Here is a 23,139-nt window from a genome sequence, read left to right on the forward strand (position 1 = left end):
GCTTTACAGAAAGGTCGCTTCCTAAAGCAACTGGACTGGGACTAGTTTAAAACTAGGCAGCGCCCGATGTGACGATTTGAGGACAACAGGCCAAAGAAGCATAAATCTGCCCTGACGTCTCTTACCTGTAGTCTGAACCAGGCAAATTTATTTGCAGGAAGTTCCAAAGCCACTTTCAGTATATGGTGCTGTAGGACTGGAGGGACCTCCTTTCGGAGGCCCTTTTCAGTGACTATACCTGAGGTTTGAAAGCAATACAATCAATTTATTTTTGGTACATCTTCCCGAGATCTCAGGATTACTAATCACATAGGGTTTCAAACCACCACTGCGAGATAAACTGGCAATCCACAAATTTTCATACCATCAGATCCCCAAACAAACTACAATTATGTTTGGCCAACCTACAGCTGGAATCCAACCCTCAACAGTGAGAGTCTAACCCCTGCCCTTCCCTGCGCAAGCCATCAGGGAATGGGAATAAAAAATCCCTTCTATTAGTCTCAACAACCCAGAAAAACTGTGTCCTACAGGAGGTAAAGAGGATGGATAAGCTGGAAACGAAAAACCAGAATTTAAGTCTAACAAATATTAACACTCACACCATTACATTATTTGCTACAGGCAATGGAATGTTATGCCTATGTCTCTCCCTACATCACTTTTATCATCTGCTTGTGATTGCTATGGCATAACCTCACAATTATTCACCTTATAGGTCACAAAGCAGTGAAGAGATCCTCATGGAGCTGCTCCAAAAATTGACTTGCCCATGCTTTAAAAGTTACATACAGATATCAACTGTACAAAGCTTTGGTGTCAGTGTGCTTTTCATAGTCTGCATAGTATCTTTGTGCTCCACATTTGAGAAAGAATAATCAATTCTTAAAAGCCACTACAAAATCTAGGCAACAGTAAGACCAAACATTAAAACTGTACCAGCTGTTTAAAGAACATACTGCTACAAGGCAGAAAAACATGCTGCCTTTGGAGTGTATATTTCAGTCAGGGTGAGGGGAGGGAACAACAGAACTGTCAAGCTGGCACTGGAGGGAATGAAGTTTCATGATTAATTTACACTATCATTTTCTACCATATCATCTTTTATCAAAATTAATATCCAGGATCACTTCATTACATTTGTTTGAGAATGGCACTTTATTTTCCAGCCTGTTCAGCTTCATTATTTCATACAGCAACAAAACATAACATCAAAGAGATTTCTGCCTCACAGAAAGGTGTCCTGCCTTTTGTCCATTTTAAAGAAAGCAGACCAATGCAAGAAATAATGAGATAAACAGGGTATGCAGTCTGGTGAGTCACCACGTATACAAACCAATTAAATGTGCTTTGACAGAGGGAGGAAAAACCTCATGCATGAGACAGCTGATTTAGAAGGTGGTTTTGGTTTAAAGCCCTTTTTATCCCTTACAGTCTTTAATTAAGGCATTTATATAACTCCCATCCTTACACATCCCAGATCTGCCTAAAACACAGAGAGTTACTTTAGCCTGGTGGCCCACAAGTTCTGATTTACACAGAGAGCACTGACACCCCAACAACATTTTGCTCTCTCCTCCAGACTCCATGTTAAATGGCTGCACTTATTGTACCACAAGCAGTATTGGAGGATCTTGCCCCCACAGCTCGTAACTTGTGGCTCATCATTCTTGCTGCATGAAGCAGGTACAGAATGTCTCTGTTGAATTCTGCTGCAAGAAGAGGAAAACCCTTTGTGAACTTGACAGCAGACAAAAATACAACAATATCACTAAAGTGCTTCCTCATATACATTTTCCAGAGGAAATCATACCATACAGAATACTGTTCTCCCCACACACTGCCAAACCATGATAAAAAAATTCAAAACACAGCAAGTGGAAAAAAAAAAAAACTTGAATGTTATATGATTTTCCAGAGGAGACTGATGAATTGGTACGTGTTTCTTCCTTACCCCAAAATTTCTGTGAACTATCCTGTTGAAAGAAAACTCTGTTACAGCTAAGACAACTTTGGAAATAACTCACTCATGTTGGGTTGTTGACATAAGTCTAAGAGAATTACACAGCCAAATCTCATTACGAGTTGGACATAAGTCTTCCTGAAAAATATTAGAATTAAAACCCCATAAAGATCAAATATTTGCAAGAATATGACACACAAAGAGGAAGACAGTAGCACAACCTACCACCTACATCAACTGAATGTGGCAAAGCAGCTGTGGAATTTAAGAGGGCAGAGCAAAAAAGCACTGCAGAAATAATAACACTAAATGCCAATGCAATGCAGAAACTAAAACAGGTTACTTTCAGAAAACAGTTTCTTCTCTCTCTACACAGAAGTGCAAACATTCCCTTCTGCTGTGGACTTTGTAAATAGCCAAAGAAAACAATGAAGGTAATAGAAATACCCATCACATACCTTTCAGCAGCTTGCTAAAATCAAAGTTGCTCTGTGCTACCACATGGGGCACAACCTTCTGATACAGGCATATGACCTGAAGCAGTGCAGCTTTCAGAAACAGTGTCTCCGCATCATCTGAACCTAAACAAAGCATTTACAGAATTAGTTTTTCCCTCCCTCACACCAAGAGAGTAGTGTAGCACTTGCATTATCTAACATGAGAATTACTAACTATATTTCCAATAGATATGGTTATGAAATGATCAGTTATCTTCCTAACAAGAAGAAAGAGAAAAAAAACCCCACGGACTCCCCAGCTTCCTTTCCCAGCATTCCTGTGTGAATAGTTTCAAAAACTGAAACCAGCTTATTCAGTGCTTAAACTGGCAGTTGCCATTTTTAATTTGATTTGAAAGTGCTCACACACATAAAAGACAACCTCAACATTTTAACACTCACTGTAAGAATCCAATCAGTCCCACAGATGTTTCTGGCTCAACAACAGAGAAAGTGAAGGAAAGGACATAGTCATGCTGCTCATTTCCAGGGACACGATTTTTAGCTAATGTCAGGTAGGTTCGACTGGGGAAGTGCAGGAGACAGTACAGTTATTTGCTACTAATTTATTACTTTGGTCAAAGGTTTCTTTCTTTCCTTTCCCTCTTTCATAATAATACTTTCTCAATGTGACCTCTTGGCAAGAGGAAGAAAACAAATGTCTGTATGAGAGAAACACAAACCCCAGTTAAGGCAGCTGTTTATTTCTTAGGAAAAGCTATCTCAGCAGCTAAATACTCTTCCGCTTGTACAATGAAGATGCATAATAACTACTTGTTATCCAGTCACTAATGAAAGGAAGGAAAAGAAATGAAGGGCAGCCAAAACTTTTTTTTTACCACCTATTTTTTTTTCCTGTTAACTGGGTCTGCCTTGAAAAAACTGGATGGATGCCACAGATAAACTTCATCTGTTTGCCTGAGCCTCAACTCCCATTAAAAAAGAACTCTCAAGTGGCCACAGTGCACATAAAGCAGCAAAGGGTGAGCTTAGAGTTAAGTGATACAGTATTATCACCCTACTATGCAGAGAAACTACAGCTACAGTACTTCAGAAATTAGCTGCTCCATTGGTTTCAGCAAGCACTCCACCAAAAGAGCCTTGGAGTGTCAGCACTGACAACTGTTTTGCTGCCCAAGCCATACACAGAACAACATACACTGAAAAACTCCACAAAGTCTCACTGTGGAATATGCCCTGTGAAGGACACGAAACTGGCTGTAGATTTATCTTCAGTCTGTAAGTAAAACATCACAGGCTGCTAGCCAAGTTACAGAGAGTACTGAAGTTCCTAGTTCCCTGCAACAGGGCTACGAAAGTCCTTCAGGAGGGACATTGGTTTTGAGAAAGGAAAACTGAACCAACCATCAACACAACTCCACTCAACCCCTCTCTCCCTCCTTGCACATTTCTGTTTCTGAGCTACAGCAATTCACAAGGATTCATGTAGCCACAGTAACTAACTGACCCACCCAAAATTATCTCACGGTAAATAAGCTGGCCAAACAAAGATGCCTCAAAAAAATATTTTTCAAGCACATCAGTTTCCCCACCTGTTTTATTGTGTGACTGCAAAAAAACTCCTACTAGCATAGGAAGGTCACAAGCAGGAGGGTTAAGTTCAATGAGAATTGCAGAGCCATGCACTTGAGAAGGAACAACCCCATTTGCCAGTACATGGTGGGAGCTTCCCAACTGGAAAGCAGCTTGGCAGAATAGGACCATGAGGTCTTAGTGGACACCAGGTTGAACACGAGCCAGGGATGTGCCCTTGCTGCAGAGAAGGCTACCAGCATCCTGAGCTGCATTGGGCAAAGGACTGCCAGCACGTCCAAGGAAGTGATTCTTCCTCTCTACTCAGCTCTGGTGAGGCCACACCTGGAATGCTGGGTCTAGTTCTGGGCTCCCCAGCGAAAGACAGACATGGACATGCTGGACAGAGTCTAACTAAGGCCCACAAAGATGATGAAGGGACTGGAGCTTGTCTTCTACAAGGAAGGGCTGGGAGAGCTGGGACTGTTCAGCCTGGGCAGAGGAGGATCAGGGAGATCCTACCGATGTACATAGATACCTGCAGGGAGGGTGCAAAGAGGACAGAGCCAGGCTCTTCTCTGTGCTGCCCAGTGACAGGACCAGAGGCAATGGGCACAAAGTGAAACACAGGAGGCTCCATCTGAGCATCAGGAAACACTTTTTCTCTGTGAGGGTGATTTAGACAAGTTTCCCAGAAAGACTGTGGAGTGTCCCAGCTCTTGGAGATATTCAAAAGCCATGTGCACAACCAACTCTAGGTGGCCCTGCTTGAGCAAGGGGTAGGACTTGATGCCCTCCAGAGCTCCCTTCCAACATCAACCATTCTGCAATTCCATGACAGCAGCGAGTCAAACTGCCTAACCCAGTAGCAACTGCAGACTATTTGTAAACTGCATCCTCAGGCAATTCTGATGCTGGTCAAATTAAAATGCAAGTCCTGAACAAAGCAAAGATGACCAGTAAATGCACAAGTGACACCTGGCCTCTGCTGAAGTTAATGATCTTATATGGGATGATGATTTTACAACACCCAGTCACATACAGGAAAGAAGGGGTAACTCCACCTGCTTTGCCTACCATGCTGTTCAGCAGCTTCCGATGTCTCAGGCACTGCCTTCACAGTGGACCTGCAGGGAGGGTGCAAAGAGGACAGAGCCAGGCTCTTCTCTGTGCTGCCCAGTGACAGGACCAGAGGCAATGGGCACAAAGTGAAACACAGGAGGCTCCATCTGAGCATCAGGAAACACTTTTTCTCTGTGAGGGTGATTTAGACAAGTTTCCCAGAAAGACTGTGGAGTGTCCCAGCTCTTGGAGATATTCAAAAGCCATGTGCACAACCAACTCTAGGTGGCCCTGCTTGAGCAAGGGGTAGGACTTGATGCCCTCCAGAGCTCCCTTCCAACATCAACCATTCTGCAATTCCATGACAGCAGCGAGTCAAACTGCCTAACCCAGTAGCAACTGCAGACTATTTGTAAACTGCATCCTCAGGCAATTCTGATGCTGGTCAAATTAAAATGCAAGTCCTGAACAAAGCAAAGATGACCAGTAAATGCACAAGTGACACCTGGCCTCTGCTGAAGTTAATGATCTTATATGGGATGATGATTTTACAACACCCAGTCACATACAGGAAAGAAGGGGTAACTCCACCTGCTTTGCCTACCATGCTGTTCAGCAGCTTCCGATGTCTCAGGCACTGCCTTCACAGTGGAGATACTACTTTTCCTCTTCTCCTCTTGGCCATCATGGTGTTCTTTCCCTTGCTTCAGAAGCGACTGCCAGACAGCCACTATACTGGTCATGTCTGGTAAAAGCTAAAAGGAAAAAGAGTAAATTGCAATAGCTGCCGGGTGAGATAAAGCTGCTGTTATGAAAACATTCACAACTAACCAACACAAGAATTTGCTGCTCTTCACAAAGGTTGCAACTGACATCGTACACAATGAGGAAAGAAGATCTGAAATCAAGTAGTGTACTTTCACTTCTGCAGAACATAAATACTGGGGAAAAAAAATTTAGTGAAAAAAGTTTCCTGTGAAAAATTCATGTTCGGTTCTTCATGCTCATGGTATATTTTCAACCCAAGTGCTACCTTCTCTAGGAACTTCTAACTCTTAGAGAACTCTGCTGGCTACAATTTATTGGAACCAGAATTTGTTTCCGAGTCTGCTCCTGGAATTAATTTGCAGCACAATAGCTGTCAATGTTATAAATTTGTCTCACAACAAAATTTTATTTGCATTTCCATCAGCCAGCTATGTTAGGAAACGCAGTCCATTACTACTCTAGTTATTAACAGCTTTTAACCCACAGCCTTTCCCTCTCCTGCCCAAAGATCCTATCTCCTGTCTCCCAGGCCACAACCACTTGCGGTGAAAGCCCAGAGAAGTCATCTGCTGCAAAACGACTCCCGTTGGACCCCAATTCTCTTTTTACTTTGTACCTTGCTGATAGCTTCTCTGTAAAGCTGTACAAATTCCTCCATCATTGACAGAGTGTAGATTTCTGACTTTTGCCAAGTTTCTTCATTTAAACAGTACTCAATATTCTTCAAGGCTCTTCTCAGAACCATTGACATAAGTGACAGTATGCTGTGCTTCACTACTGTGCTGGGCAACTAAAAGAAGAAAGTTAAATTAATGCCATTTCAGTGCTTCATCTTGTGCTTTGCACATAATCTTGTTAATGACTTAATTATTTCCCAAACCTTGACTTGCAGGAAAGAATCTGTTAGGTTTTCAGATTCCCAGCCTAAATCACTAGCGAACACTGGCAGAATTTGTGCTTGTGAACGGCTCTTGGAAGCAGTACCAAAAGGTTTTAATTCATATTTCACTGCTTCACCAAGCCACATTTATGCTGGGACAGACGATATAAAGTGTATGTAATTAACCAACTTAGGAAGGATGAGCACACATTTAAATCAAACATTATTAACAAGGACAGAAAAATCCACTGAAACTCAATAGACTGCTCTTACATTCAGTCCTTGGGTGAACATTATTTTGTTGCACACTGCAGGAACTGTTGTTACCAGCACCATAGAAAGCAACCTGGGAAGAGGAACAAACTCTGAAGTCTTAAAAGAATGGGAGATCTCTGGTTGAGCCTCATAGATCTGAAATATAAATAACAATTTATTAAAAATAATTTATAAAGCAATGACAGCACTAAACATCAATTTTTACGCAAAAAAATGCTATGGAGCACCCCCAGACTCCTATTCAGATAAACAGAATATCTGTATGTGACCGACATCCCTGCTAAAGGCCACTCCTCTCCAACGAACAGACTACAGATCCTACTTGCCCATTTTAAGCTAAACAAAGAGGCAGGGGAACACTCAGAAAGGACAAAACGTTGTTCTACCTGAGCTTCGATGTTGCTGCATCTCAAAAAACGTATCATCAACATGATTGTTTCCCACTGCTTCTTTTGCCAATTCCTTCCTTCCCAGTTCAGTTAAATGTTTATACAGCCTCTTGCTCCGAGCATGGCTTTTTACCAAAGAAACCTTCCAACTCACTCTGTGACTACACTTTTTAAAGCAGCTATGGCTCTGAGCCATGCCTCATTTTCCTCAGCACCCACAGAAAACAGGATGCCATTTTCCCTCTCCATTTAACATCTTCAACATTTAACAGCATCCTGCTGCTTCTTCCCTCATGAATCTACAGTAATTAAAGGTGTTATTTCAGAACTATTAAGTCCTACCTGCTTAGCTCACTTAAATTTCAGTCACCTAACTTCCCACTGCTGGACTGCTTTGTTTTAAAAAGCATTATTTATGAAACACTGTGCCTGTCTGCTTTCCAGTGATTTCAATAAGCTCTAAAGCACTGTGCATTTACAGCTGTGAACTCAATACATCTTCAGCCATGCAAGTTTCCTCTGATACAGAACAGCTGCTTCTGAAACAAAACCAAAAAAAACCCAGTCCCTGATACTCAGCTTAGTTCCTCTGAAATCCATGAAAACTTGTTCCTTGTCACCATGAAGACCTTGGCTAAATTCATTATTTCAGAGTTAGTTTATACCTAACATGGCCACACATTGGGCTGGCCAGGCTCTGCACTGCACAGCATCCAAATTGTAACAATTTATACATAGGGATGGTATTATAATATCTATCTGTAATAAAAGCAATCAAAGGCAGGCTTACCAATCTACTACCAAGCTCCTTGGCTTGGTAACTTTTCTGTAGGTCAGGAATGTTTGATTTTATCATCTTTCCCATTATGATTTTGTGTAACTCTGCATTACGGTTTAACAAAAATTACTTCAATTTTTGGATGAAAAACAGAGTATTGGGATTGCATATTTCTGTGGCGAGGTGGTGTGCATCATTCATACCCTTACCCTTTTGAGTAACTTCATATTGTCCATCCAAGCAGACTTCAGTCTAGGAACAAAGGAGTACTGGGTCTCCTTAAAGTATCTGTTCAATAAATCTGGGCATACTTTAAGAATATTAACCATGAGATCAGCAACCATTTCATCTTCTGTTGCAGTTTTTAAACCAAGCAGAAAGCGCAGAAGCACCACATTTCCTCCCCTATGGAAGGAAAAAAAAATACTTTAAAGAAATCCTTATTTCAGAACTTTACATGTCATGATAATGCTCCCACTCCTCTAACTGTTGCTGGGGTAAATTCAAGGCAAGACCTCTCAAACTGCTAGCATAATTTCTGAGTTTATACTCAGAAAAGCAAGAACTGCATTTACCTCCAGTTTTTCAGCATGATGAACAGTAGTTACTTCTAATTAAAACCACAATGTTTCAGAAATATTCCAATCAAACTTCACAAAGCTAAAAATGTAAAATTAAAGCTTAATATTAAACTTTGAAATATTTTTGTGGACTTTCAGTCCCTTTTTTTTTTTTTTTTTTTCAATTTTTCCTCTGTATGTTCCTAAACAAGGTGAGAATACAGCAGATATCAGAAAAATAGCAGTTAAATTTTTTCTCAAAGCAAAACACAACCTGCTCTAGCACCTTAGGACCTACTACTACAATCTAGCACCTTCTTTGCCCAGCTCATGTGATGAAGCATAAACCCAACCTACAAAAATCCCTCCATGGAATTGCAAGAGTCTGAACGGTTTCTCTATCAGTTATAATCATAGAATGCTTTGGATTGGAAGGGAACTTTAATGGTAGTCCAAACCCCCTGCAGCGAGCAGGGACATCTTTAACTAAGATCAGGTTGATCAGAGCTCTGTCCAACCTGACCCTGAATGTTTCCAGGGATGGTGCTACTACCACCTCTCTGGGCAACCTGTTCCAGTGTTCCACTACCCTCATCATAAAAAATATTTTCCTTGTATCTAGTCTAAATCTCCCCTCTTTTAGTTTAAAACCATCACCCCTTGTCCTGTTGCAAAAGGCCCTGCTAGAAAAAAAAAACAATATCCCCATCTTCTTCTGTAGTCCCCCTTTAAGTATTGAACAGCTGCAATAAGGTTTCCTTGAAGGCTTCTCTTCTCCAAGCTGAGCAACCCCAACTCTTTCAAGCCTCTCTGGAACCGAGTGCTCCAGAACTGGACACAGTACTCCAGGCCAGGTATCACCAGAGTGTGAAAGGCAAGAATCAAAACCCACAACCTGATGGCCACACTTCTTTGATGCAGTCGGCTTTCTGAGCTGCAAGCAAACACTGCTGGCTTATATTCAGTCTTCCATCCACCAGCATCCTCCAGTCCTTCTCCCAGCTGCTCCCATCCCCCAGACTATTGATACCAGAGGCTGCCTTGACCATGGTGCAGGACCTTGCACTTGGCATTGTAGAACCTCATGAGGTTCACATGGACCCACTTCTCAAGCTTATCCAGGCCCCTCCAGATGGCATCCTGTCCCTCAGGCATCTCAACCACACTACTCAGCCTGGTGTCATCTGAAAACTTGCTGAGGGTAAGCTCGATCCCACTGTCTCTGTCATTGATGACACAGATCTAACAGCACTGATCCCAGTGCAGACCCACAAGGGCCACCACTTGTTACTGACCTCCATCTGGACATCGAGCCATTGACCACTACCCTCTGGATGCGATCAGCCAACTAATTCCAACTAAATCCATCTCTCTCCAATTCAGAAAGAATGCTGGGGGGACCAAATCAAAAGGCCTTATGGAAGTCCAGACAGATAACACCCATAGCTTTCCTTTTACCCTTAGTCACTCCATCATAGAAGGCCACGAGGCTGGTCAGGCAGGACTTGCCCCTGGTGATGTCCTGCTGGCTTTCTCAAACCACCTCCCTGTCCTCCATGTGCCTCGGCATAGCTTCTCGGAGCACCTGTTCCATTAGATTACCAGGCACAGAGGTGAGGCAGACAAGATGGTAGTTCCCGGGGTCCTCATTTCTACCCTTCTGAAAAAAGGGTGCAACATTTCTGTTTCTCCAGTCACCAGGGACTTTACCTCAACTTTTCAAAAATCATGGAGAGTGGCTTGGCAACTGCATCAGTCAATCCCCTCAGGACTCTGTGATACATCTCGTCAGGTCCCACAGAATTATGTGTGGATAATCTTAGTGCAAACGTATTTTAACAGTGAGCAAATGGAAACAGGAGGGCAAACAGGTGCTTCCAGATTAGATGTTGCAGGCCAAATTTTGGCACTACTGAAATCAATGTCAGCATTTTGACAAAGTCTGGGATAAACCATGTCTGGTTTCATAAAATGTAAATTAGACTAGGTATTTTACCCCTGTCTGGTTAACACTGCACCTTTGATGCTTTATTGTCACATCAAAAAAATCAATGGTCCAAAATCACACCTTAGACAAGAGAATTTGTGTTTAGTTATACACAGAGATGGCTCAGAGAAACATGACCATTGCCTAAGCCCCTATGAATAGGACAGACCACTGCCCACATTACTGTGCTGAGGTATAACGAGATCCAAGAGGCTGATCTTGGGAGTTTAAAAAAGACAAAAGACAACAAAAAAACATAATGTATTTCTTTCATTTGCCACAGAAGAGAGATGGAAGCAGAATTCAGTAGTTACTTGCAAAGGCCTGGAAGGGCAGACAAGGTAACTAGTGAGGTCTCTTGTTCCTTGAACAATGTTCACATACAGTCTCAGCTGTCTATTGACTTACTTGCCAGCAGTTCCAAGAGTTGGATCATAGAAAGTTATGCCATGTTTCAGAGAGCAGCAGAGATCCATTAAGAAATTATGAACAAGTTCCCGTACCATCATCTTTCCCACATCTTCAGAACCATGAGTCACCTATAAAAATCAAAAAAGAGTAAAAAAGACAAGGCTTATAAATATCTAAAGGGTGGCTGTAAAAGGATGGGGCCAGTCTCTTTGCCATGGTGCCCAGTGATAGGACAAGGGGCAAAAGGCACAAGTTAGAACAAGAAGTTCCACCTAAACATAAGGAAAAACTTTTCTACTCTGAGAGTGATGGAGCACTGGAACAGGCTGCCCAGAAAGGTTGTAGATTCTCCTTCCCTGGATGCTTTCAAAACCTGCCTGGATGTGTTCCTGTGCAACCTGCTCTAGACGAACCTGCTTTGGCAAGGGGAGTGGACTAGATGATCTCCAGAGCTTCCTTCCAACCCCCACCATTCTGTGATTCTGTGGTATGATTTTTAGTATCACAGAAGAAAAACAAACATCAATTTCACTCTAAATTTTATGAAAGTTGTTTTACAGAAATGGTAAAAGACAGTTTGGCTTTTGTTCAGATTAACAAAAGAAAACTCAATTTCTGTATTAAATACATTAAACATTAACAATACTTTTTGCTTCAAGGAAAGTAAATCTCCCAAATTTAGGCACATACGTACTCCTTGCAGGGCACTACTGACTTAGGGCATTTACTAAGAAGACACACAGGAAAAGATAGAGGAAAATCAAGGCAAAGAAAAGTAGCGATACAAAAATTACCTAAATTGGGCTAGGCCATCCTAGGACTTTTAAGTCAAGGATCTAATACTTCATCTGAAATAACCAACTTTCAACCATATAGGCCAGATTCACTATGAGGAAGTTCAGATAGATGAAAAAAAAAAAATCACTGAAGCATTCACCAAAAAGCATGTGGAGCAAGCATGTGTATGAGATGGAACCCCTCAAATACAGGGCAAAGAAGGAGGATAGCTAACAATGCACTGAACATGTCAACACTTCCAGGAAAGATGGCAGGGGCATCAATGCCACTACAGTCACCATACAAAAACCGAAAAAGTGACCAAATATCCACGTCAAGCCAAAAGGAAAAAAAAAGTGAACCCAGATTTCATTAACCTTTTACATCCAGAGCAACTCAAGATCCCTGCAAGTGAGAAGGCTCTTGACAATTATGGTCGGGAAATTACAAACCATATGGCTCACAAGGACGACATGGAATTGTAAGAATTTAAAATTACTCAAAACGTAAATGCACATTGATGAATAGGGTCATACATCTGCATAGCTCCAAGCAGACACCTATTAGAAAGAGACCTCCTCCAAGAGATGTTTACAAGATATCAGGATTGGAATGGCACAGGCATAAATATCCAGCAGAGGAAGTATGTGAATGCAGACGTTCAGTGTTCTAAGCTTTGAAGAAGCATGGCTGGGCCCCTAAAGATCAAGTGTTAATGCAAAGGCAAAACATTTGCAGCCAAAACCCAGCGGAAGCATAGAAATCTTTCTATTGCTTTGTACTGGACTTACAGCCATGTCTCAGATATTCCTACAGTGAAAGAGGGGGGGAAAAAGAGATTGCATGATAAATGAAGATAAAAAATGCAAGATGCTAAACTATTTACGAAGAGAAGATGACAAAACATTTGCAATACTAACACACATAAACCAGCTGTGGCCCTGATCCTTGCCTCATCCATGATTTCAGGAATGTGATTTCATGGATCAGCAGAATCAATAACCGCTCAGCCCTTAGAAAACCTGCCAAGCTCTCAAACAATGTAAGCTGAAAAGGCTGGCAAACATCTTGGGAGTTAAGCTCTCATCAGATCAGTGTTTAGGATGGGAGTGAGGCATGCGGTAAGAACGTTGCTCCTGATATACCCTCCTATAGAGATAAACCCATGCACAGGAGATGGAATACAGTACTTGCACCCAAAAGACCTATTTCTCCCTGGTTAACAGATCTGCACTGCAGTGCTGGCAATCAGTGAGAGGGAACAAACCCTCCTGCTTAAGCAGTGGGAAGCAGCAGAAAGTCAGGGTTTATTTTTCAGTAGCCTCAGCAGATCCCTCTTCTCAGAGCTCATCATGACTAGAGTGACTGGTAGTGGGCTGCAAGGTGGGGGGCGCAAGACAGGACTAGGAGTTACCAAAGTAAGTTACCTTTAAATCCCCAGGGCTGACATCGACAATCCCATTCCACCGGTAAAGTGAAGCAATCTGAATCAGCACTTCTGCAGTAAAAAAGCGCACCTTCTGGGTTTTGGTGAGATTTTTATTTTGAACCACCTGAAAACAATGAGAAAAAACCCAAACAACTCTTTTCTTTATCACTAAATAATGGCAAATTATCAATATACTTCATGTGTACTACTTCTCATACATGCACAGCTCGCTCTGCTCATTACAGTGGACCAAAGGTTCTGCCTGTCCTGTTACCACTTTCACATGCTCCTGCTCCCATCCTGGTGTGGTTAAAGACATAGGACTCTACAGCAACTTCTGCAAACACATCCTGGACAGGACAGACTTTCAAGGTCAACTAAAGAGCACAGAATGTATTTTGAGTAGCACAGCCACAGACTAGGACCATGGAAACCTGCTGGTGGAGATGGTAGAACCTACTACAAATAAAGTATGAATGTCAGGGAAAACACAGCGGAGGAAGTTCTCAAAAGTTCTCCTGTGTTTTCCTGTCCACATTTTCTCATTCTCTTTGCTAAACTGAAGAAGTCACATAGTGTGTTAGGTTTCACAATGACATAACAGTACATGAGGTATGACTCCTACATGGGAACAGACTCATTTAGAAAACAAAGTTTCAAGGAAGTTTATTTTACACTTAAATGCTAGCTTTTTCCTCCTCCTAACAAAAAAGTGTTATTCCAACAAAAAAATGAAAGGATATTTCTGGCTTTAGATTGTCAGTTGTGAAAAGCCTGAGTCTGAGGCAGGCTCTTATGGTTACACTCCAATTTGAAAGGTTTTTTTTTTAATCCATTCTCTCAATTGGTCATACAGCTTGTGCAACATTTCTACAGTAATTCAAACCAGAGATTTAAAAAATAATAGACACTGGAACTAAAAACATTTTTCTAGGAATAAAATAAATCCCTGGTACAGTTCCTGCACCCACAGCAGTAACAAGCTGGCACGTCACAGTGAAAGAGGCACAACCATGCTCAGAAGCTAAGGAACAACAGAGTACAGGAAAGGCAGTTGACACTAAACCAACTCTCACACCTTTCAGTATTTTCCACTTACAAGTCTTCTGTCTCTACCCTGCTGTATGACAAGGTTATTTGTCTTCCATAAAATGATCAGAAAAAACAACTTCTGAAGAGTGCAGACATACCACTCCAACAGTACTTTCTGATCAAAGGGGACTGTACTCCCCCCCCCATACTAAAGTCCCCATAATAAAAACAGACAAAATCCTTTCTCTAATGGAAAGAAGATTGCATATCATTACCTAGCTCAGAGCCAACAAACCTGCTCAAATCTAGCTGACCTCCTCACTTCAGCATGAGATACATTAACTGAAGGACCAATCTTACTGTCCCTGGAAGCAACAAAAAGACTCAAGTCTTTTAACCTTCAAGCTTGGCCCTAATGAAATCACAACCTATGAAACAATCAGAATCTGCTGGACACCATACTCTAAAAATGAGCTGAAATTAGCATCCAAGTGCAAGCTATTGCAATGACTTCCTTTAAAAGAGGGCAACAGAAAAGTGTGACAAGCTTCAGACCTGAAACAGTAATATGGCAAAGCTATCAACCTCCAACAAATAGCGTATGTAATGGACACAATGACAAACTTGCAGCAGTGCAGTGCCAACATCTTCAACAGCTGTACATTTTATGAGAAATTACTGCAAAACTGTTTCTCGCAGCAAAGAAAACAGAAAACAAGAGACAACACAGCTTCAAGGGTATATCATACCTTAGTTCTCAATGTGGAAAGTAGAAGACTGACAGTAGAAACTCTGTCTTCCTTTATATCAGAGCGAAGAATATTTGGAATGAAATCTAAAAAGACATTTCAAATGTTAAGTGAAAATGTGAAAGCTGTTTTCATATTAAAATGCTTCAGGGAATTAATACTCATTTCTCTTCAATGTCATATTATTTACTTTGCTGTTTTATTTAAGGGTGAACCAAAAGCCTGCAATCAGAGTTCAGAAGGATGATGTGTCTGTAACCACAGTGATGAACAAGTAATGCTGCCAAACCTACTCTCACCCTAACTAGCTAATTTGCCAGTTTGGTTATTAACACTCACTGCAACAACATCTGCCAACTTAAATGTATTTCAGGCCCCAGCATGCTATGCAGCTTTTAAACTTGAGTAAATGCCTATCCTTTCCTTTGAAAGACTCAGAATTGTTTCACTGAGACATCCTCAAATGTTTGAAGGATACATCTCCAACGACATGTACCATCTTTTGGCTCACCTGTGCCTGCCATAGTTAGAGAGCTTCAGTTTATACAGAACTTCAGTATTTTACAGCTGTGCTGACTGGCTCTAGGTGTGCACTGCCACTCCCTATCCTGAAAGAACTTAACAACTGTGAGCACTTCAAGAAAATCAGCAGCCCCTAGGATAACATGAACAATGGAAGTATAATTATGGCCTGTTCTTATTCCCTCATCACAGAAGAAATAAATTGCTACCAGCTAATGACCTTTTCCCCCTGACTATTTCTAGATCTCTTCTGAACTCTTTTATAACCTTACAATTCACAACTCACGAAACACCAGCAGCAGATTTCAAATCAATGAAGTCAACAAAGTTATCTTCAGCACATAAGGGACCAAGTATTCATCAAGTGCATGCAAAATTCAACTTTCTGCATCCTCTTTGTCAATTCAGTTCAACCCCCTTCTCAAAGAGACAGGGGTGTAACATACTCCTGGACTGCACTACCATGTGATGCATCTATAAAGGATGCAAAGGACACTACACTGGTCTCCTGAATCATTGACAAAAACCAGTCTAATGGACTACATGGCAGTTCTCCTGCATGAGGACAGAAAGGCAACTAAAGTACACATTCTTTAACACAGAAAAAAAATTAATGAAACATATCCACTGTTACTGTGCTATGAAAAAGGCTGGAGGCCACGAAGTTTTTTTCAGTTTATTGACTCTATGGCCTCAAAATTATATTATATTTACCTTTTTTTACATCTGTGTCACCAAGGGTTTTACACTACTGTAAAGTTTTTGCAGATAGTGAACTGTATTCTCAAGCAAAAGAGGCATGCACTAGAATGCTGAAGAAGTATAAAGCTTTTCAGGTAACAAGATCTGAAAGACGTACGTTGTTAAACAGCACTTGTTAGTGCTGTTTAACTGGTTCACATTTTGAATTAGCTCATATTTCTTATAATCTATAAAAGACTCTGCCTTAAAAAAAAAAAAAAGGCAATTGTGAAGTACCTTTTAATTCCAGCACTTGTGTCAAGATTGCATTGTCACCAGCAATCAAAAAGGAGAGAGCAAATTGAATGTAAGCCATACGGACATCAATTCGCCCCTGAAAAAGAGAGAAGAGCCACTGTTAGCATATAGATTGTACACAACTGCAAAATCAATACTGCAACAACTGACTAACCTTGTAAGTACTATAAACACGTAAATTAACTTCTATAAAGATGATGCACATAGCCATACACACACATTTGTATGCAACACATCATTTGCATGTATACTCATTTGAAAAACTTGTGTTCAGCAATTGCCAATCTGTTACAGTTAACATCGAAAAGGAAGGTGTCCTCCTTCACATATTTTTCAATTCTCAATATACAAGATAGGCCATAAAAAAAAAAAAAAAAACTGAACAAACAACATAAAACAACTTTATCAGTAATTTCATGCCAAACCCTGTACACTTATTACTGAAAATCCTCACTTGTGCACCACCTGGTACACTAGTCAAGTCACAAAAATACCCAAGAATGGTAATGGTAGTAATGCTGCTGTGATTTCTTACTATAGTGGCTTCCAGAGTAGTGCCAGTTCTGGGGACTCTGACTACCCATTCCCATCTTTGAGCTGCAGTACATTAAATGCATCCCTAATCTGCTCATGGAGCTACCTGGGTCATGCAACTCAGACCAGATAAAAGAAAAAGAAGCACTTAAAAAAGGGGCTATTATGTTATAAAACTATAAATTCAGGCACAGTGGAAATAGTCAGAGCTTTCCAGGTAAAGTATCATAGGATTTGAACACAGAATCACAGAATAGTTTGGGTTGGAAGGGACCTTAAAGATCATCTAGTTCCAGCCCCACTGTCATGGGCAGGGAAACATTTCACTAGACCAGGTTCCTCAAGCTCCATCCAACCTGGCCTTGAACATTTCCAGGGATGGGGCATCCACAAGCTCTCTGAGCAATCTGTTTCAGTGTCTCACCACTCTCACAGTGAACAATTTCTTCCTAATATCTAACATAAATCTTCTCTCTTTCAGTTAGAAAGCATTATCCCTCATCCTATCACTACATTCCCTGATAAAAAGTCCCTCCACGATTTATAATTAGTTGAAATTTACTATGCAGAATTAAGCTGCATGTAAAAATGCCTTAAAAATACTGACTAGCCTAAACATAAGACAAAAGTCACTCATTAAAGGGTTGAAAGAAGAAAGAAATTACGTTCTCCTGTAAGCTTTGGGCTTAATATTTTTGTATTAATAATTCACCTCTGATTGCTAGTTGTGACATCATAATTTCATTGAAAGCTGAGCAAGAGTAACACCTTCAACCATTTTTGGAAACTTTTTTCCTCATACATTACTTGCCTAGTTTGTGGTCAAAAGACTACATCCAATCATTCAGATTTAAGGAGTGGAGGTGCTCCTAAAGACAGCTTTTGCAGTGCAATCTGATATTCCCAAAATTGCAAAACGTGGTTTCAGGGAAAAAGGTGTGTGTCTGGGTTTTTGCCTTCTTGACTCTTTAAATATAAACATTCTCATTCGGCACCACGGATGGCACAAACCCAACCCAGACGTACACATTCATTCTGCAAGTCATCTTTTAAAACAAGAAACAATGCATCAGTGTGGACAATAATACCAGGTTTACAGTGTGCACTTGTATTTGGAATGGCACACAAATACTCTTGTTCTAAACCACTGGTTCAAGTGAACCCTACCATTTTTAGCAAATGGAGAGGAAACAAGTTCCTACTGGAAAAAGAGCACTGACTTCTTCTACTCACCTGCATATCCCTCTTAAGCATTTCTACCAAGAGACTGTTTAACTCTCTTGGTTCTATTTTCAAATGCAATTACTCTGACTGCCTATTCCTGGGCAAAAACCTCTCTCCATTAAAACAACTGCAGAACCTCCAACCTCCATTTATTTCAGTGGGACCAAACTGCAACCCTTGCAGATTGAGCTCTTCCCAGGCACATCACTGAAGTTTTCAAGTCTGCCATCACTTTCACTCCATTTTAGACAATAAAAGGGTAGCCCATAGAAACGATACATTTATATTTTACCATAGCTTACTAGGAACAGACAAAACACTTAGATGTGTTGCAGTAAATTCTACAATGCTGTGTAAAACAAGGTTAGTCTGAGGAGCATTGTGCTCTGACAAGATGAGAAAGATCAGCATGGGGTAGAAAATTAAGGAAGCTACACCTCAAGGGTGTAGGCCAGCTCTTCCACTAATGCAGATGCTCAGAAACATTCCCTGGGGATTTGCTATGTAAGTAGATGGGAAACTCTTGCCCCACAGATCACTTCTGCTGCGTATTAGAAACAATCAAGAAGCATTTCTGCCTGACAGGGAAGAAAGGAAAATGTAAGTTGTTACAGAGGAAAATACAGCAAAGAGACTTAGTAACAGCTTAGTTTTAAACACTTGGCAGAGGAAAACTGATGCAGCTATGGCATGACATTTCATGGCACAAAGCAGCTTAATTTACCTTCTCAGATCTTTTTTTCAATAATCCAGGTAGAAACTTATTATTGAAATCGAAATGGCTATACACATCCCTTGCTGAATCTGGCCCCTGAGCCACCATTGCTGACAACAGGGTAAGGCACCCTCGGCTCAACCTGAAACAAAACACAGAGGAAAACGTGCAGGTTATTTCTGGGATGACAGTTATACAAACAATCAAACCAAGCAATTAAAATTTAAAGAAAGACGTTTTTCCTGTACAAGAATTATCCCACTCCACCTCCAACATCCACCCAGGCCTTCAGGAGCTTCAAGCATAAAGCACCTCTGAGTCAGTCCCAACACAAGCAACCAAGACAGCCATGAAGGAAGCATTCCTGGTCATGAGCTCTTGCTGCAGCTGATGGAGCTTTAGTTGAATGTGTAACCAACCATTTTAATGACAATCACAACACAGACCTGCACCAAACACAAATGTAATTCCACTACTCACAAAGAACTTCAGTCATCTGTGTGACCAGTCTATTTCTACAAGCAAGTTTCTTAGACAGAGCCCCCAGTCCTGCAAATGCTTAGGCACTTTACTGCCACAAGCAGGTTGGCAGGAGCTACAGCCGATGCTGAAGTTACGGACACACAGAGTACAGGCCAAAGATTGCGGTTTTATGTGGTTTAGCTGACTAACAGAGGTTTTCTTCAGTTTAAGTAAGCAGGATGGTCTTGTCATGAACTAAATCCCAAGATCTACACTCAGTTTTGATTCTTGGTCAGTGTCTACTGGGAAAATTTGCCCGAGAAAATCTAAGGGAAGTTTAAACAACCAAAACCATTATTTTAGGCAATAATAATGGCAACTGGGAAGAATGGTAGAGGGAAGAAAGGAAAAGGGAATACCTATTTATATCCCTCCCAAAAAATTAAGCTGTAATGGGAGGCTGGATATTCACTTTATAAAGTAGGATAAAACAAAGGAAATGTCAAAGATTAAGCACTCCTAAATTTGTTGGATTTTGCCATTTATTTCAAGGGGAACATGACAGGGCCATCAGGTACAAGTCTGTAAACTTCCATCATCTGAACAGCCACTGTCCACTAAGGGTTTGGGAATCTGTCCACCACATTTAATTTGTTGACAATCTGTAAGAAAGCCATATGATTAAAGCAAAGATCCCATCTAGAAATGCCACCAAAACAGAATCTCTTTGCACATCAAAGAGGCAGTTCAGAAAAAAACAGAGCACATCAGAATACCATCGGAAATCTGCAGCCTCCTGTATGTAGGTTCTAGAAGGATTTCTCCAAAAGAAATCTTTAAATGCTTAATAAGAAGTGCAGATCTTGCATAATTTCAAAATTCACAATATATCTATCCACCTGTATTTGGTATTTTACATACAGCTAAAATGCTTGTTGCAATAAGATCAAATGAGTGCTGCAGGAAGCGTGGTTGTGTCCATGAACTGGAAAGCAGAAAATGCTTTTCTAATTATGGCCTGTCCAAAGAGTGAAACAGTAGTCACTGGCCTTGGACAAGTCATTTGCAGTCTCAGTTTTTTCTTTCCCTTCCTCTTCCTCACAGGTTTGTATTAACATATCTCTGGCACTTGGGACTTCTCTCACTGTCCACAGAGCATGAGAAGCTGTTATTTAGATTGGACTAGATAATACATCTGTGCTTCAATCAGCCTAAAATGGCCTTAGATTTAAGAGACAGGAAAGATTACAGAGGAAGACTCAGTCTGAAAGAAAAAAAAAAAAAAAAAAACCAAACTTTTATAAACACAGAAATCTGACTAAAAAAATTGCAGGGAAACACTCAAGAGTAGCTCTTTTTGCTATCACAAGGTAGACTGCTCGGCCTCTGTGAAGGACAAGAAAGCCTGTTCCTCCCTGTTCCATGCAGTACATTGCACTTCACAAAACAAGTAGCCTTGAAGTACTAGGACTCAAGGTACCTTTCACTCTACCTCTCAGTAGGGCAGGCACAACAGATGAGAACTACAGCCTCAGGAAAGTGTCATACAGCACCAGATTGTGTATTATAACAAAACTCCCACCTTGCAAAGTTTACTCCATGCAATTACTTTATGAAACATGGAACAGTATCATCCAAGGTGGATTTTTTTAGCAATAAGTCAAGCTGAATTTTGCAACATTTTGTACACACGTGTAAGACCCAGACAGCCCCTCGGGATCAACTCACAGAGACTCTGCAACAGTACAGAGAAAACTTACCTGTGATTTTCAGAACACAATGCAGCATAGACCAATCTCATGTAGGAATGAATTAACTTTTTGACTATGTTCATTCCCACAACAGAAAAATGGGAGAGGTCACTGGCTGTTCTCAGTAAAATGGCTTCTAGAGCTTGAAAGATTAACAGCATCTGTAAGATACAGAAATATGACAGTATCTGCCAAGTATCAAGTACGGCTTGAAATTATTAGCTGACTGAACATTAACAAACAATTAAGAAAAGAGAAACCCCACCACAAGAGAACCGTTTTCACGTACAAAGGTGAAGTTAACTTCTGAAATCTCTCCCAAAATAATGCATCCTCTTCTACAGGATTAGTTTGGAGAGTGAATTTTCATGGAAGCCCCTACAGATACCGTATAAAACATCAGAGGACCATAGGTCAGTTGACTCCTCTTTTCAGTTGCTAAACACATGGAATTCAGTAGTAAGAAGGGACAACCCCCACTGGAAGCCCAAGCCAACATGCTGACTGCAGGGCTGTACAATCCTGGACAAATAAACTGGATGTAAAAAAGGGCCCCTCCTCACCCATGAATCAGGACCTATATGCACGTGCATGATTTATATGCATATGCACAACAGCCACTTTTGGGGGTGCAAACCTCAGCTCAGGCTGATGGATCTTGAAAGCTCTTTCAAGATGGAGGCCAAGGCCTAGGACTAATGAACCAAAGCATTAAGAGACAACTGCTAGTTGCACAAAGAAACACGCTAAAGGAAACCATGCAAGCTGCCCCAGTCTTGCCATTAACTCCTAGATGAATCCAGAGTCCACACAGCACTGGGATTGTATCAGTTACAAGTATAAGCTCCTACCGGTAAAGGATCTTGAAGAAAGCATGTCACTGAACATACTGCATAATCATCATAAACAGACAAAAATGATGATCTAAGACATCAACTGACAAGTAGAGGTTAAAAAGAACACTATCCAATTTTACATTGTAAGATGATTTAAGTTAATAGTGCTGTCCCAGTATTCACCGTGAAGGATTTTTTCATTCTTTAGTTCACTCATGATATTCTGATGAGGAAAAACTGCATCCAGCTCAGATGAGAAAAATTGGGTCAACTTCAGTAGTGCCTTCCTAGAAACACTGATGTATCAGGGAGATGTCTAGTTACCTCAAACCAATTATTTTCACTGGACTATATATTTTTGTTTGCTTAACTGCTTCTGTTCACCTCCTTATTTCATAAATGGTCTTTTGATACATTTAAAGAACTGTTAACAGCTTGATTTTGGCAGGAGTACTTGTTGTGCATATCATTAAATACAGGAACACTTTTGCACTGAAAAGGGCACTTCCCACTTGATCTGTGCTTCTGCCACCGTGGCTTCCAGGAAAAAAAAAAAAAAAAAAACAAAAACAAAGAAACCCATACCAAATTATCAGAATTATTCACGCTGCAAAGCATTTATTCAGCGGTTCCTCTCCCAGCCGGGACGCATGCTGCCAGTATCAAACTCTAACACCCACCGCCAACTTACTTCATCTTCAGGCTTCCTCTCTCCCTCCATAAGTTTGAATATTTCAGCACACTCCATGGAAATTTTTAAGTACCCCTCCACGACGTCATATATTTCGGGCGACGGCAGCGTCTTGGCAACGGCGACGAAGGTCTCCAGACCTGCAATGCGAGAGTGTCACCCGGGGAGCCAACGGGATCCGGGCCCGCAGGGCTCCGCGGCGGGAGCACCACGTGGTGCCCACGGCCCGGTAACAGCAACCACCGTCAGCATCGTCGTCACCCCCGCGACGTCGCCCCGCGCACAGGACAGGTCTCCGGGCTCGCCGGGAAGCG

The 23,139-nt window shown here is 41.2% G+C and overlaps 1 protein-coding gene across 1 annotated transcript in view; it reads right to left on the reverse strand.

The window, feature by feature from the left end:
- URB1 (URB1 ribosome biogenesis 1 homolog (S. cerevisiae)) overlaps positions 1 to 22,978 on the reverse strand; it is a gene marked incomplete at its 5' end in the record, with an annotated part of 53,737 nt that extends 30,759 nt beyond the window's left edge. Inside the window, 13 exons of the mRNA XM_008942893.1 lie at positions 126 to 238; positions 2,422 to 2,544; positions 5,660 to 5,810; positions 6,440 to 6,613; positions 6,977 to 7,114; positions 8,356 to 8,551; positions 11,102 to 11,232; positions 13,309 to 13,434; positions 15,092 to 15,177; positions 16,592 to 16,688; positions 19,095 to 19,227; positions 21,308 to 21,459; positions 22,826 to 22,978. Coding sequence (XP_008941141.1) covers positions 126 to 238; positions 2,422 to 2,544; positions 5,660 to 5,810; positions 6,440 to 6,613; positions 6,977 to 7,114; positions 8,356 to 8,551; positions 11,102 to 11,232; positions 13,309 to 13,434; positions 15,092 to 15,177; positions 16,592 to 16,688; positions 19,095 to 19,227; positions 21,308 to 21,459; positions 22,826 to 22,978 — 1,773 coding nt within the window. The remainder of the gene's footprint in view (positions 1 to 125; positions 239 to 2,421; positions 2,545 to 5,659; positions 5,811 to 6,439; positions 6,614 to 6,976; positions 7,115 to 8,355; positions 8,552 to 11,101; positions 11,233 to 13,308; positions 13,435 to 15,091; positions 15,178 to 16,591; positions 16,689 to 19,094; positions 19,228 to 21,307; positions 21,460 to 22,825) is intronic.
- Positions 22,979 to 23,139: the final 161 nt, after the last annotated feature.

The sequence above is a fragment of the Merops nubicus genome, unplaced genomic scaffold (genome assembly GCF_000691845.1).
Source record: "Merops nubicus isolate BGI_N331 unplaced genomic scaffold, ASM69184v1 scaffold686, whole genome shotgun sequence".
NCBI lineage: Eukaryota > Metazoa > Chordata > Aves > Coraciiformes > Meropidae > Merops > Merops nubicus.